This window comes from Centruroides sculpturatus, unplaced genomic scaffold (genome assembly GCF_000671375.1).
Source record: "Centruroides sculpturatus isolate CEXI.00-Female unplaced genomic scaffold, Cexi_2.0 scaffold440, whole genome shotgun sequence".
NCBI classification, from domain to species: Eukaryota; Metazoa; Arthropoda; class Arachnida; order Scorpiones; family Buthidae; genus Centruroides; species Centruroides sculpturatus.
In genome coordinates this window covers 37515-52046 of record NW_019384633.1, presented here as the reverse complement: position 1 = coordinate 52046, position 14532 = coordinate 37515, and the positions used below count along the sequence as shown (strand labels likewise).

Genomic DNA, 14532 nt, shown 5'->3' with positions numbered 1-14532 from the left:
TTTTGTTTTGAGGGATTGTATTGGATTTTCTGTTTACGTTTAGTTATAACAGATTCTAACGTTTAGAAACGTTTAATCAAAACCTATAAAAACAAGGCAAACTTATTATGCAGTTAGTGGCCGGGATTTATAAAAGTAAATATATATTTAATTAAAATTAAAAAATCAATGAGCTTCCAGAATACACAATATGAGTGGAAACAGCGGGACTAAATGATTCATATGTGCATTAGGCTACAGTTACTGTGGATGCGAATTCTGACAAAATCTTGTTCTGACGATTATGTCCGAAATCCTCGTCAGAACAAGGTGGGTACACTGCGCATTTTCTGATAGTACGTTTCTGCCTCCCAGTAAAATGGACGAACTTGATGAATTTTATTTTCTTAGAAGTCCGTTGATTAAGTTATTGTTGATAGGTGGTGGGAAAACAGTGCATGTTAACCACTTATTTTCTACAAGAGACGATAAGGAGAATTCCAAATGTTATATCAAGATTTGTGGAACAACCCTAAAAAGTTTTTCGAGTATTTCAGAATGAGAGATTTCTCTGTTGTGATAGTTTTTGTCTTTCATGTCCCACAAATACCTATTCTCGAACACAAGACTAATCAATATCCACGTTGAAAAAAACAAAACACTCGAAATTCAATGTCAGAACGCACGAAAAAATCAAACTCGTTTGAACGCTCGAATGGTTCTGACTACATCGTGCGTGTTCTGACATGCCCTTCGCTGCCGAAGTAAACACACTCATTGGAAAACAGGTATTTGTTTGTTCTCACGAACTCTTCAGAACTCTTCAGAATTCGCATCCACAGTAACCGTAGCCTTAGGCCGAGCGGTCAAAGTGGCAGCCTACTGCTCTGGGGGACCCAGGATCGAATCCGGACGGGTCAAATAATCCCAGGAATTTTTCGGGGATGGTCCGATCGGATATGTCGGGCCCAGTCCCTCACTACCCGGCTGCCCCATTGTGGGCCTGGCCTAATCCATAATGGACTTGCAAAAAGAGGCCCTCTTAGTGTCCACAGGACAGAAAGAATTTTAAAAAAATATCAAATGATACAAAAGTTTGAAATAAATATTATTAAAAAATAGTTTTTATTTCTAAAAAATAACAGAAAATTTAGAAACAATTATTATTGTTATTTATTTTATTTTTGTATTTCTATAACAAAATCCTTGCAAAAGTTACCTTGGGCGCCTCTAGCGGCTAGTTATAAAGCACTAAGGAATGCGTGAAAGGCATGCTTGATATAAATTATGAAACATTTAAGACAAATAACTCAGTATTATTATAACTTAAATTATAAACCACGATTATTTATAATACCAAATAATGGTAAGAGATGTTGAAAATGAATTTCAATTTATAGTGTTTTTAATATTTATTTATAAAGTTATATTTTTTTAATTAACATACATTTGTAAGATGATATTTGTGCTCTGCAATTCTAACTTTGAGTGAGCATAAAGTTGAGCCTATATATTCCACATTGCAAAATCTACCGTCTCTCAAGGCGATCTTGTAAACCCCTGGAATTCTGAGCAAGTTACTATCCTTCCCGTTTTTAAGGATGTTAAAGATACAGTTGCATCTGAATGTTAATTGTATATTCCCATGTTTTGCTATTTCTTTATATATTGTGATGGTAATCTAGAATGATATGGCGTGTGTTCATGTGATATGTGTACTTACGGGTATTACGTATTATTAGCATTCATGGGGTGTATGTAGTTAGAAAGGGCCTAGGTTATATTCCAAATCAGGTTCTTTTGATATCCGTGAGTAATAGCTACCTGCTCCAGGTGTTTGAGTTGTTTGATTGTATCTGTGTAGTCCGTACAATGTATAAAGGCCCTTTTAGTGAGGGCTCTGAATGCCACTATTTTATATATCTATGGTTCATTGGAGTTTGCTGGTATAAATAATGGTATGTATATTGGTTTGTAATAAACATTGGTGTGTACACGGTTATTTTCGATGTTTATCGTTAGATCTAGAAAATGTACACTTGTATTGTTGGCTTGATCTAACTCTACATTGAGACCATATGGTTGCCCCGCGTTTTTTTATGCAGCGAGAGTGTAGCGAAATGACGTCACAAGCAGTATTGGCCAATTAGAAACCAGTTTCAGTGTGTTCGCTGTAAAGCGCTTCTCGAGCGCTGCATAAAAAAACATGAGGTTGTTGTTAATTTATGTAATGAAGTTATTAATATCAGGTTTTTCTTTTCACATAATGATAATATCATTGACATACTGTCTGTGCATGTCTATATTTGGTAGGAAAACTGGTAAAATCGTCTTTTCTAATAATCTAATTACCATCTCACTAAGATCCTCTGATAACAGGCTGCCCATAGATACTTCTTTGCATTGAATGTATGTATTGTAATAGTATTGGAAGAATGACAAATAACACAAAGGGCTAGCTCAAGGATATGTTTATGCAGTTCAGATTCTTGATGCCTCTGTAAGAAAAAATCTCTGCATGCAGAAACTTGGTTGGAGGTTAATAGATAGGCACAGGGCTGTAAAGGTCTTAACACTGTGCTTTATGCATTAATGTTAAGTTTTGTTTTTCAATTCCTCTATTATACATTCAATGCAGCAACATCCTACCACTTTGGATGATCTTGAAGTCCAGTTACCACAACTGTGGATAGATATGCCACAGGATACCATACAGCATATGTATGCTTGTATTGCATTATGTAGTGTGGAGGTAGCCCAATAGGGTACTAGAACTTTCTCTTGTGTTCATTCAATACATGATGCAGCAGTTTCCAGTTACAATAAACAATTATTTTGCTCTGATATTATAATCATTTACTTATAATTGTTTACATTACAATCATACACACACACAAAATTTCCTTCAATTCCACTAACTCCTTTGTAATGCATGAGTTTTTGTTTTTCAAATGACTACATAAAAGTGATGTAGCAGTTTCCAGTCATGTGATAGAGCTAAGTCTCTGGGTTCTGTGATCACAACTCTTCCCCAGATCTTCTGGAATAAAGTTGTATTCACTGATGAAAGTAAGTTGAATGTGTTCCAGTTTGATGAGTGTCTAGTATTCTGTAAACCAAATTGGAGCTAAATAAAAAAAAACATACAAAAGTGAAACACAGTAGAGGATCAGTGCTTGTTTTCAGTATGAGTGTGCAATAATGTTTGAGTGCAATTATAGATTCTAAATAGTTACTAACAAAATATTAATGTGCAGTTTTGTTATCATTCTAAACATTAATAACAAAAAAACTAACAGGTGAAATGAAATGCAGTTTGCTGCAAAAGAATGAAGAAATCTAAGAGTTTTTTCTGGTATCAATTGCCTGAGGTAGATGGCACTAGTTGCTTGCTAGTTGTGTCGGGATCACCCGACATAACTCCACTGGATTTCTTTTTTTGGGGTTATGTTAAACACATGTTTATCAAACACCTGTTTCTGATATATCCGCTTTAAAGGAAATGATACAATTAGCAATCCTCACTGTTACACTGCAAATGTTAAAAAACACTTGGAGAGAAATCGAGTACAGACATAACTCGTGCTACTAATGGAGCTTGTACAGCTACATTGAAGATACTGTAAAAAACTCTTAGATTTCTTCATTCTTTTGCAGTAAACTGTATTTCCTTTCACCTGTTAGTATTTTTGTTATTAATGTTTCGAATGATAAAGATCTTTCTCGGACACACTGTATTTTCTGTTATAATTGTGTATGAATACTTTTGTGGGTCAAAATGTCCAGTTGTTTCTTGTAATGTTCTTGTTATTTTTGTGTCTTTTCCAATAAAATTTTCTCATAAGAGTGTGACAGTACAATATATTATGGTGTTATTTATATTTCTTTGCTTAAAGTGTATATTTAATTTTCTGCAACTCGGGTGTACAATACTGTAGTTTACTTAATAGCATGATAATAATGAATAATAAAATACATTGCTATCTTCATATTAATATTACAAGTGAATAAAATGCTATAATTGATAAACATTACATAAATTAAAAATTTATAAATTTATTCATAGAGATGACTATTTCTTTTCTGATAGTTTCTGGAAGAAGTTTTCATCAAACTGTGACTTCTCTTCAAGAAGCTGAAACAGCTGCTGAAGATGACATGGTAAAAATGTCTTTTACTCAAATATTAATTATATTATTTATAGATAAATAACATATAAAATCGGAGATGAAATTTTGATTTAAATATGAAATTTTAGTTGTCCCTTATCACACATTTTAATGTTAATTATAAGGATTAGGGAAATGTATGTGTAAAGTTAATATTTTCTTTTTTGAATTGCAGCCTGTAAACATAGAAAATCCTTATAAGAAGGAGCCTAGAGAATGTGTTTTATGTAAATATAAAATTAGAGTAGATTATAAGGTAAAATACAAAAATACTATTATTTATTTGTGATTATTTTAATTTATTAATATATCATTTATTATTATGAATATAATTTGGTTTATTTTTAGAACACCAAGCTTTTAAGCCAGTTTGTTTCTTCATATACTGGTCGAATTTATGATAAACATATTACAGGACTTTGTCAGCAGCAACAATATATTGTAAGAAATGCAATTAGGAAAGCTCAAGCATTTGGTATTTATTTATTCACTCTATATTATTAGCATAATATATCACACATATTATTATTGAGTACATTATTATTTATAATGTGAAAACGATATTGGTGTATTCAGTATTTCCATTTTTGAATATTTTTGAAAATGATCAGTCATGCAGTTAACTTTTTGTTAATTAGTAGCCAAATTGAGATTCTAATTAGAACAATAAAAAATAAAAATAGAGCCATATGAGATGACATTTATTTATACATTAATAATTATGAAATTGAAAAAAACTCACTCAGAAAATTGTTTTCTGAGTACTTATGTAGTTACAATATACAGTACAGTCCTGCTAGTCCAAACACCGCTAATCTGAATGTCTGCCTAATTTGAACATGTTTTAGTCTTGCAGGGAGGAAATTTTTCCTAACAAGAGGTTCACTTGGGGTGTTTCCCTTTCTCTTTCCTAAGTGAACCACGTGAATAAGTCTTCATCAAGCTTGCCAAATGTTGAGGGCCTTGCTATTTGTTGATTTTCAACTGTTTTTCTGAAGAAGAGGCACAAAACTGCTTGATCTATGTATGGTTTTTTTCCAGTCAGTTATTGTGGCCTTGCCCACTCTAAACTCTGATGCTAATTTCATTGCACTTTCACCCTTGTCCAGTTTTTTCATAATGTACAGCTTATCTTTCAACGTACACGTTGTGTGTTTCTGTTTTGTGGCCATTGTAGCAGCAGACTAAACTAAACTAAAATAATGTAGAGCGAAGAGTTTTAAGTGCACATGTACAATTAAGTGTGCTAACTCACACAGTAGCATAAGTCAACTGATTGGAATCCTAGACTGTGTATTAAAAACAATATTTTTTACAGTTAAAATAATTTTAAGGTAAACAATGAAGGCAGGTTGCTACTTCAAAATTACAAAACTTATTTTTGTTAATTGTTTGCACCCTCTATTGAGTACAAGTCAGATGAAATAATGAGTGGGGTGCTGATGTCATTGATTGTGTTGGATCTATATAAACCAGACCTGTTTTACTGCTTGCTTCTGCATTATTTCAGTTATTCGGCTAATCTGAAAATCTGCTAATCTAAACAGGGCTTGGTCCCAATTAGTTCGAACTAGCAGGACTCTACTGTAACTTAAAAAATATGATCACTTGTGTCTTTCAATATCCTCTTAGTTTATATACTATGTTAGTGCAAAGATACAATTACATGGCCTCAAAAATTTTATTGTAACAAAGTCATATATCAATTTTAATTTGATATTATAAATAACATAATTTTATTGCATGACCATTTGAGCACTCTTTAGCACTTTGTAATTATATTGCTTTGTACCCTTTTAAATTCAGTAACATGGACATACAGTAGTACCTCAGGATACAAAATTTTCAGGATGCGACATGAAATTCGAACATATTTTTGCTCCACGGTACAAACAAAAACTCACCATATGACATTACATTAGTTTGCAGTGCCACCACCATGATCACATGTTCCTTCTGTTCATCAGTCTCAGTCTGCATGTTTGCTTTGTCGTGGAAGGATCTTGCTCGATAAAGGAAATCTTGAGGTATTATCAGAAAGTGACTGATTTTATTGAAAAGAAACATCCCAAAAAGGTTCACACTGGCCGTATTGCTGCTCAGTTTAATGACATTTGCCTAAGTCATTTTAGANTATACAGTACCTAATTTATATATAATTAATATATAATTATATGTACAGTACCTAATTTATATATAATTATATATACAGACGAAACTAAACTCAATTTACCCACCTAAACGTCTGTAGCGTGGCGCTACGGATGGCTGGAAAGTAGTTCGGCTGCCTGATGACGTTTTACGTAATTATAGGAGTTTTTTTACCGTTGTGTACAGATACCGCCACAATTTTTTCGCCGTCTTATAGGAATCGTAACTATAGGAAACAGTTTTATAGGGTGATCTACTGTATTTAGTTTAATTTTGATAAGTCTTGTAAACTGGTGTTTTGAATAAATGCTAACAGTTCTAGCCTATTCCACCAGAAATAATTTTTATTAAACATTTTTGGGGCATTTGGCAACATCCTCAGGATCAACCCATTAATGAAATAAAAAAATAATACAAAAAAACTACCTCAAGTAAATAAAAGTAAAAAGAATATATCAAATAAAAATGAAGCAAAAATACACTATAAAAGAGCATAACACAGTAATAAACTAAAATAAGACATAATGTCAGTAGTCCTTTTACTGGTTTAAAATGTACTTTCATCTGTGGACAGGCAATCCTGTGTTTATGGTTAATGCATAAATTTTTCATAGTTGTATATTGTTATCTTTTCCAATGGTTTTTCTGGTGGCTTGACTCCTGACCATCGTGGGAGTTCTGTGTTATCAAATACATACTTTTGATTCATCTGTAAACATAACTCATTGTCAATTATTAATAGTCCTATCTTTATGATTTTTGGTCATTTCATACAATCTTTCTTTTGATTTTTTTCTTACAGGACTTTGTTTTAGCTTTAGTTTTAGTGGTAAGTTTTTTTGCTAGCCTCTTCCTTAATGTTGTGTCTAATACATTAATATCTTTAATTAATCATTGATCTCATTAACACCTTTTGAAAATGTTTGGAATGTTCTGAAGAAAGTAGTTTCTGAAAAATAGATACAACCATAGAAGAATTAAAGACAACACTAAAACAATTATGATCAGAGGTTGATCTAGAACTATGTAAAAAACTGATTTCTACAATACTTTAAAGTAATTACAATTGTAATTACGTGTAGAGCAAAAGGTGACCTTACAAAATATTAACATCAATATTTCATACTTTTGTTTAATGTTTTTCATGATTCCATACTTTTGTTAAACTTTTACTTTGTTTAAAATTCTGTAACTTTGTAATTAATGCAAATATCTTTATGCTGTTTAGTGTGTAAATACTTTTAACAATTGGCAAATATAATAGATATATTAAAGTTCAATAATATATTTTTGTGAATTTGATTATCTCAGGATCAAAAGCATTTTTCCACAACAATTTCAAAATATTCCATATTTTTGTTCAGGGAGTGCATATTCTTTGTTTCTGAAGGAAAATGTATTTTTTAAAATAAATTCTTTTAAGTATAGATTTAATGTTTGTGTCATGAAAATTGTTAATGTTCAAATGGTGTCATGGAGAAAAGTTTGGTAACCACTGCTGTGTCATTAAATGAGGAAAAAGTTATGGCAATAAAAGATGGCAATACATAAATAATTTTGCCTAAAAGTAGATGTATTTATTGTATAAATTATGTTAATATAAAAATAATTTTATATTATTCATTTGGCTAATAATTTTCAGTTTAATTAGTTTATGTATTAAGAATTAAAATTTTTTCAGATATATAATGGATCATAAACAGAAAATGAATAAACAAAAGAAGAAAGTTGTTCTTGTTTTCAATGAAGAAGAAAGACGGGATTATTTAACAGGATTTCATAGAAGAAAAGAAGAAAGGAGGAGAAAAGCAAAAAAAGAACTTGAGGAAAGACAAAAGGAAGAAAAAAAAAAGTTAAAAGAAGAAAGAAAAAATCTACTAAAGGAAATTTATTTGTCTCAGAGAACTGTTCCAGAAGTAGAACATTTAGTTGAACCAGTTACATACGAATTAAATGATCATACAGTTACCGTTACCTCTATTGAAGAAATTGATTTTGTTGGTCAAGATGGCACAAGATTAGGTCAGAATACTTTTACTCATAACAGTGATATGGAATCATGTGAAGAAGATAAAGTAAAGAAAATAAAAAATATAAAAGATTTGACAAAAAAGTTAAAAAAGAAGGAACAGCAAAAGCAGAAATCAAAGAAGCATTTTAAGAAACCTCAAAGAAAACATAATTTCAAAAAGAAAGGAAAAGTGAAATCAAGTAAACTTCAAAAAACAAAAAATTTATAATAGTTTTATAAATTGAAACAAGAGATTTTATATTAAATTTTGTTAAATAAGTACGAGTATTATAAAGAGACATTTATTGTAATAAAGTGCATATTTCAAATAAAAAAAAGTTTATTAATTAATGTTTATGGACATTGAAATGTTGGAGTTGGTGATTTATGCAAATGTTGATTATTGAAATGATTAAATGCCAGAAAATATTTTGATTTTTGGGAAAGATTTAATTGTTGTAAAGTAAACAGTGAAGTTATTCATACTGTATTAGATAATTTTAAATTTATACAATAGCAGCAATCTTCCACAAATAAAAATAACTATAACAATATTANCCCAACGTAAACAATTTAAGCACCATAACCAGTCTTCTCCAGGCTTAGATCGGGATAAAAGATCATTGCAGTAAATGCATGTACAGTCCTCTTCATCATCTTGAGAGTTATCAGGAAAATTTTCTTTTTCACTGTCTTCTTCAAGTAACTTTTTAGTAATGTTTCATCTCCTTTTCTCTGGCGGAGCTTTAAGCCCATTTTTTGATTTAATTGCCTTCATATTAGGAGTATGTCCTACGTCATTATGTCTGTTACCTATGTATGTTGTTTTGTCCATATAATGTTATAAAAAAACAAAATTATAAAATAAATACAAAGATGATATTTTTAATGGAAAAAGTTATTTAAGTGCAACAACAAATTCTTGAGGGTTGAAATAAANATACAAAGATGATATTTTTAATGGAAAAAGTTATTTAAGTGCAACAACAAATTCTTGAGGGTCGAAATAAATGCTACACAAATAGATAAAATAGTGAAAAATTTACCTTCTATACAAAAAACTTGTTGCAAGGAAAAAAACTGTAACGTATGAACGCTTGTCGTCGGCCATGACACCCGGGCAAATGAGAGGAGTGCGTTCATGTTTTGACAGATTAGTAAAAGCCGCTTGGATAATGTGGTGTTGTGGTCAGTTGCGTGCTTGAGACTGCCAAATTCGAATTATGATGCCTATGTCATTTTGTATGTATTTCCCCTACTTTTCTTTCTTCTGTGGTTTCATTTCTCCGCGCCATCTTTTGCCTTTGAGATATGATTTGAGACCACAAAAGTTCTTTCTTATGCTTTGGCATTGTTTTTTTGTATTTTTACTTTTCACCCTTCACTTTTCACTTTCTACTTTTTTTCTGTTATTTGTACACTTTTAACTTATGAAAAATCAACTGAAGCATGTGCATCACACGTCTCCAAAAGTTATCCCCACTACTCACACATAACGGTCCTCGACTATTCGAAAACATTTAAGATTAAGATTAAAATTACATTATAGCCAATCTTACTCATTTTCACAGAATGCAAGAATTAGGTCCCCCATTTCCAGACTAATTAGAGAATTTTTACATAAGTCTAAAAATTTGTTCTATTTCTCGCAAAAATGCAAAAAAACCGCATCTGTGCCCATCTTACACATCACTTTCTTTTAACACTTCAATTGTTACTTAATTACTTCCATTGTTAACACTTCCCTGCAGGGAAGTGTTAACAACCTCTCCCTGTGGGGGGAATTTTGAAAAATCCCTTCTTAGTGTACATTCTCGTGACATACCCTATTAAAACATAATAAAAAATGCAAAAAACCGCATCTAAAATAGTATAATAGAAGCAGAGTTCTTCATGGGAAGCCTTAATGCTGTCCCTCTCTCCCATGGGGAAATTTCGAAAAATCCCTTCTTAGTGTACGTTCTCACAATGCACCCTAACTGTATACCAAAGTTCAACCATCAACTCCTAACCGTTTGGGCTCTGCGCTTATTATTATACGGAGTGGCTATTTCAAAGGGCAATTTTGGCAACTAAAAAGAATATTGTTGATGATATCAACTTTAATATTCAAAAGAAAATTCCCGGTAATATTCAGAACTGGCAAGAGCTCCTCCTCTTTTAAGTTTGGGCATTGTATAAAATATAAATCAAATCATCTTTTTATTAACAAATACACTAAGTACACTTTACACAGTTTTCACACTTTATTTTTGATTTATATTGTCACTGTATCACTTTGACTACTCACACTTCACTGTTTGTTTTTATTCACTCGCTGCACTACTTTGGAATTTTCACTTCTTTTTCGGTTCTTCCCTTCGTCACTGATAAGAAACTGACGTTCGAACCCATGACGGATCTTGCTTTATATACCCTCACCAATGGATAGTTCCACCCATACAAAAAAGGCTTCAAATGGTCCACAATGTTCCAGAACATTCCACAACATTCGAGAGTGTTCTGGAACATTCCACAATGATCTGGGATGTTCCGGGATGTTCCCGAACGTTCCAGAACATCCTGGAACATTCTGGAATGTTGTGGAATGCTCTCGAATACTCTCGAATGTTCTGGACTGTTCTAGAAATTTCTAGAGGACAAAACTTCCAGCCCTTATATCTTCAACAGCACGTCCTTCAGGTAAAAATGGGAATCTTCTTCTTGGATGGGGGATAGAGAGCTACTACACTATATAACTCCCTTGATCATACTGGGACTCGTTTTTTGAGTTTTAGCATCATGCACATTGTACACTTACCTTTATTATATATATTGATATTGATTATTCTATTATGGTTATTTATATATTTACAACTACAAAATGCATTTTCAGTGTTTTCCTTAGTAAAGTTATTCTTTTCAATGTACTACTTAGCTTTAATTTGAGTGTTTTTCATGTTGGAATGGATTATTTGGTTTTACATGTAATCATATGGGGAAAAATGATTCACCTCACGACATTTTCATGATACGATCTCAGTTTAAGAACGGATTAATTTCGTATTCTGAGGTATTACTGTATTGTATAATAAATATTTTGTATGTATATAATGTAATAGAACTTTTATTTTCATTAATTCATCTAAAAACAGCAACATTTTATTCAAAATTAATGTTTTCAGCCTACTTGATATACCATCTTCAGGAAATCAAACTGAACCAAATAGAACACAGAACTGATAACATATGAAATAAATTGAAAAACTAAAAACTAGTAAACATTAAAATAGAACAGATTGACATCTGCTAACAATAATATTAGTAAAAAATTTTAACACAAACTTATACAAACAACAATAAATGTAAACAACAAGAATATAGTAGTGTGTTTGGTCTCAGTCTGTTCTTCATTGTATTTCCATGCTAAAGAAAGTGATCCCACATCACAATAGTTGAGGCATTTGCCTTTTAATTTTTGTTTTGTAAATTATTTTTTTCTGCCATAAGGCAGAAAAAAATAATTTACAAACAAATTCATAAATTTCTCCTTTTCTGCCATAAGGCAGAAAAAAGAGATTTATGAATAGAAATTGAAAGGCAAATGCAAGTAATTCTTATTTGTTGTTATTGTAGAAAATATATTACAAGTTTCTATGATAGCTTTACCATTTATGACAATGGTAAAATTTTGATTAAAAAGTATATTGAAATTTTAACATTAACAAAATAAAAGTAAAAAGCATAAAAACAGTTTATATTCATGTTTTTTAAAAATCTTAATATCATAATAACATGAATGAAAGGAAGCAATGCCAATAGTTTAAAAGAAAAATATATGTAATTATTGTGTAATAAAAATAATGAAGTGATGACAATAAGCAAATTCTACTCTATATCTAAATTGGAATTAAAAAGATTAAAGCAAAAAAATGTTAACCAAATAAAAGTAATGATCAGATGCTAGATATTAAAATTTATAATTTTTCTTTTAATTATAAGTCTTTATTATGTATGTACATGCATTAATTTTTTTTATTATATTTTAGGATTTATGCCTTTTTATTTGAAAGAACCACGCTTTCTTAAAGATCCAGAATTATTTGATCCATTTAAACCAGGAAGACCACATCCACATTAAGTGTATAGTTTAAAATAAAGCTTAAGTCAAGTTTGTATTAAGTATTTTTTTAATTAAGAATAGAATAAATATTAAAAAAAAAATCAATGCAAATTATAGGTAATAATAATGAAATAATGAAATGAAATATTTCTTCAATATAAACATTCTATATATCTTGTTAAATGAATAAAAATTAATTATTAATAATGAAATAAATAATACATAAAAGTTTTATTGCTTTAATGATTTCTTAAAACAATATAAATATAAAAAAATATAATATAAAAATTAACAAAATTAAGATTTATGTAATGACATAAATATTAAAATATTAACATCACTTTTTTTAAAAGAATGTTTTTGTTACAAATAAAATCTCCTATTGCCCCTTTAGTTTTGTCCCTGTCAGTATATATAAAAGGCTGCAAAGTTAAAATCTAGAAAAGTTCATAAAATATAATAGAACATACATATGAAAACATAACTTTTTTTAAGTCTGAAAGTATAGAATTACATTTAGTAGATCCTTACACTTAAATATTTCCTTTCATTTTCAACAAACGAAAAGAATTTTTAAAAAGCACATGTACTGAATTATTAATATAATGTATTTGTGGACATATTAAATGTGAATTAAATGTTCTTTCCTGCAAAATTTTGATTGTTTTTCAAATACTGTTTTCTTTAACAAAGAAAATATATGCAAATAATTTCATAGAATCTTTTGAATTTATTAGTTTCTTTATACTTTTAAGAGAAATTATCTGCAAATGATCATTGTTTTAGAATTCTATTAGTAACAATGTCAATAATAATTTTGAAAATATTAAAACAATACTAAATAATTTTATATGATCATCATAATTACAGTTTGTAGGGCATAGTGGTGATAAATTTAAATGAAAGAATTCTAGTTATAATGTACAATATAATAAAGCAGCTTTGATAATTAGTTAAAGATTTCATTTATAAATACATTTTTTTTTAAACAAACAAATGAAAAATGTAAAGCAATAGGAAAATATGTAATGTTGAAATATATTTTAAAAGGAGCAATTATTTATTGTGACATAATCACAATTCCAGGCTGCAATTTTTAATCATTTTTAATTTATTTAATTTAAAATATATGCTCTCCACCTCAAATCAGTAGTGTCTTGCTCCTGTACATAATACTTTTCTGTTATCAATGGAGTCATGCCTGTCATCTATCCAGCTCCTTTCAGGGGAAATTTTTGAATTGAAATAACTTAATCCATACATCTGGTTTGCATCAGAAGTTCATATATAGTTAATCAGGGCCTGCTGCTCCTAAGTTTCCATATCTACTTTTGAATTTCATATATCTACAGCATTCTCAAGATTAAGGAGACATAGATGGCAGTGGGAATTTATTGGTCTACAATTTTTTCAAATTGCAGCCTAATAATACATATATTTTGAAAATTATCATATTGATATAGAATCAAATTAAAATTTTTTATGAACTATAACTTCCTTAAAATTCTTTTATATAAAAAATATATAAGTAATTGTGAAATTCTATTTGATGCCATCTTAAAAAAATGAACAAAAGGTGGAAAGCTATAGCTTAAGCTGATAGGAAATACACAGCTGTAATATTAATTACTTAAAATGCTGAGATTCCACTCAAAATTAATCATAATTGATAGATTTAAGATATTGGGTATCCTTTTACCCAAAACTGGGATCTTTTTGTATAAACAGTACAGTACATAGCTTGGAATATTTTTATGCCAAATATTATGTTGTTTTTTAAGCCAATAATAAAATGATTTTTTTCCACTAAATCACCTTTTATTTTTAATACATTTATTAGTATATAATAAAATAAAAATTGAAATGAATTTTTTTAAACTTTCAATTAACAAATCACACTTTTTTTCTTAAATTTACAAGGAAACAAAACAGCATTTTTGGGCCTTCAGAATTATGATTCCTTTTCAGTTGCAAAGTGTATATACATTGTACATAAATGCTACTTATTTATATACAATGTATATACATGCTCTTATATATAAGTAAATAAACTATATAAAGTTGTAATTTTCTGTGGAGTTTTTATGCGAAATTTTTAAATATAAATCTTATTATTCATG

The 14532-nt window shown here is 29.8% G+C and overlaps 2 protein-coding genes across 2 annotated transcripts; both read left to right on the top strand.

The window, feature by feature from the left end:
* Positions 1 to 1207: 1207 nt before the first annotated feature.
* Positions 1208 to 12465, top strand: LOC111625816 (28S ribosomal protein S18c, mitochondrial-like). Its single transcript, XM_023369051.1, has 5 exons — positions 1208 to 1345; positions 4070 to 4140; positions 4324 to 4404; positions 4497 to 4623; positions 12339 to 12465. The coding sequence occupies exons 1-5, from the start codon at positions 1267 to 1269 to the stop codon at positions 12428 to 12430; spliced, it is 450 nt and encodes a 149-aa protein (XP_023224819.1). The 5' UTR covers positions 1208 to 1266; the 3' UTR covers positions 12431 to 12465.
* LOC111625815 (nucleolar protein 12-like) lies at positions 7979 to 8829 on the top strand. Its single transcript, XM_023369050.1, has one exon. The coding sequence runs from the start codon at positions 7988 to 7990 to the stop codon at positions 8537 to 8539; it is 552 nt and encodes a 183-aa protein (XP_023224818.1). The 5' UTR covers positions 7979 to 7987; the 3' UTR covers positions 8540 to 8829.
* Positions 12466 to 14532: the final 2067 nt, after the last annotated feature.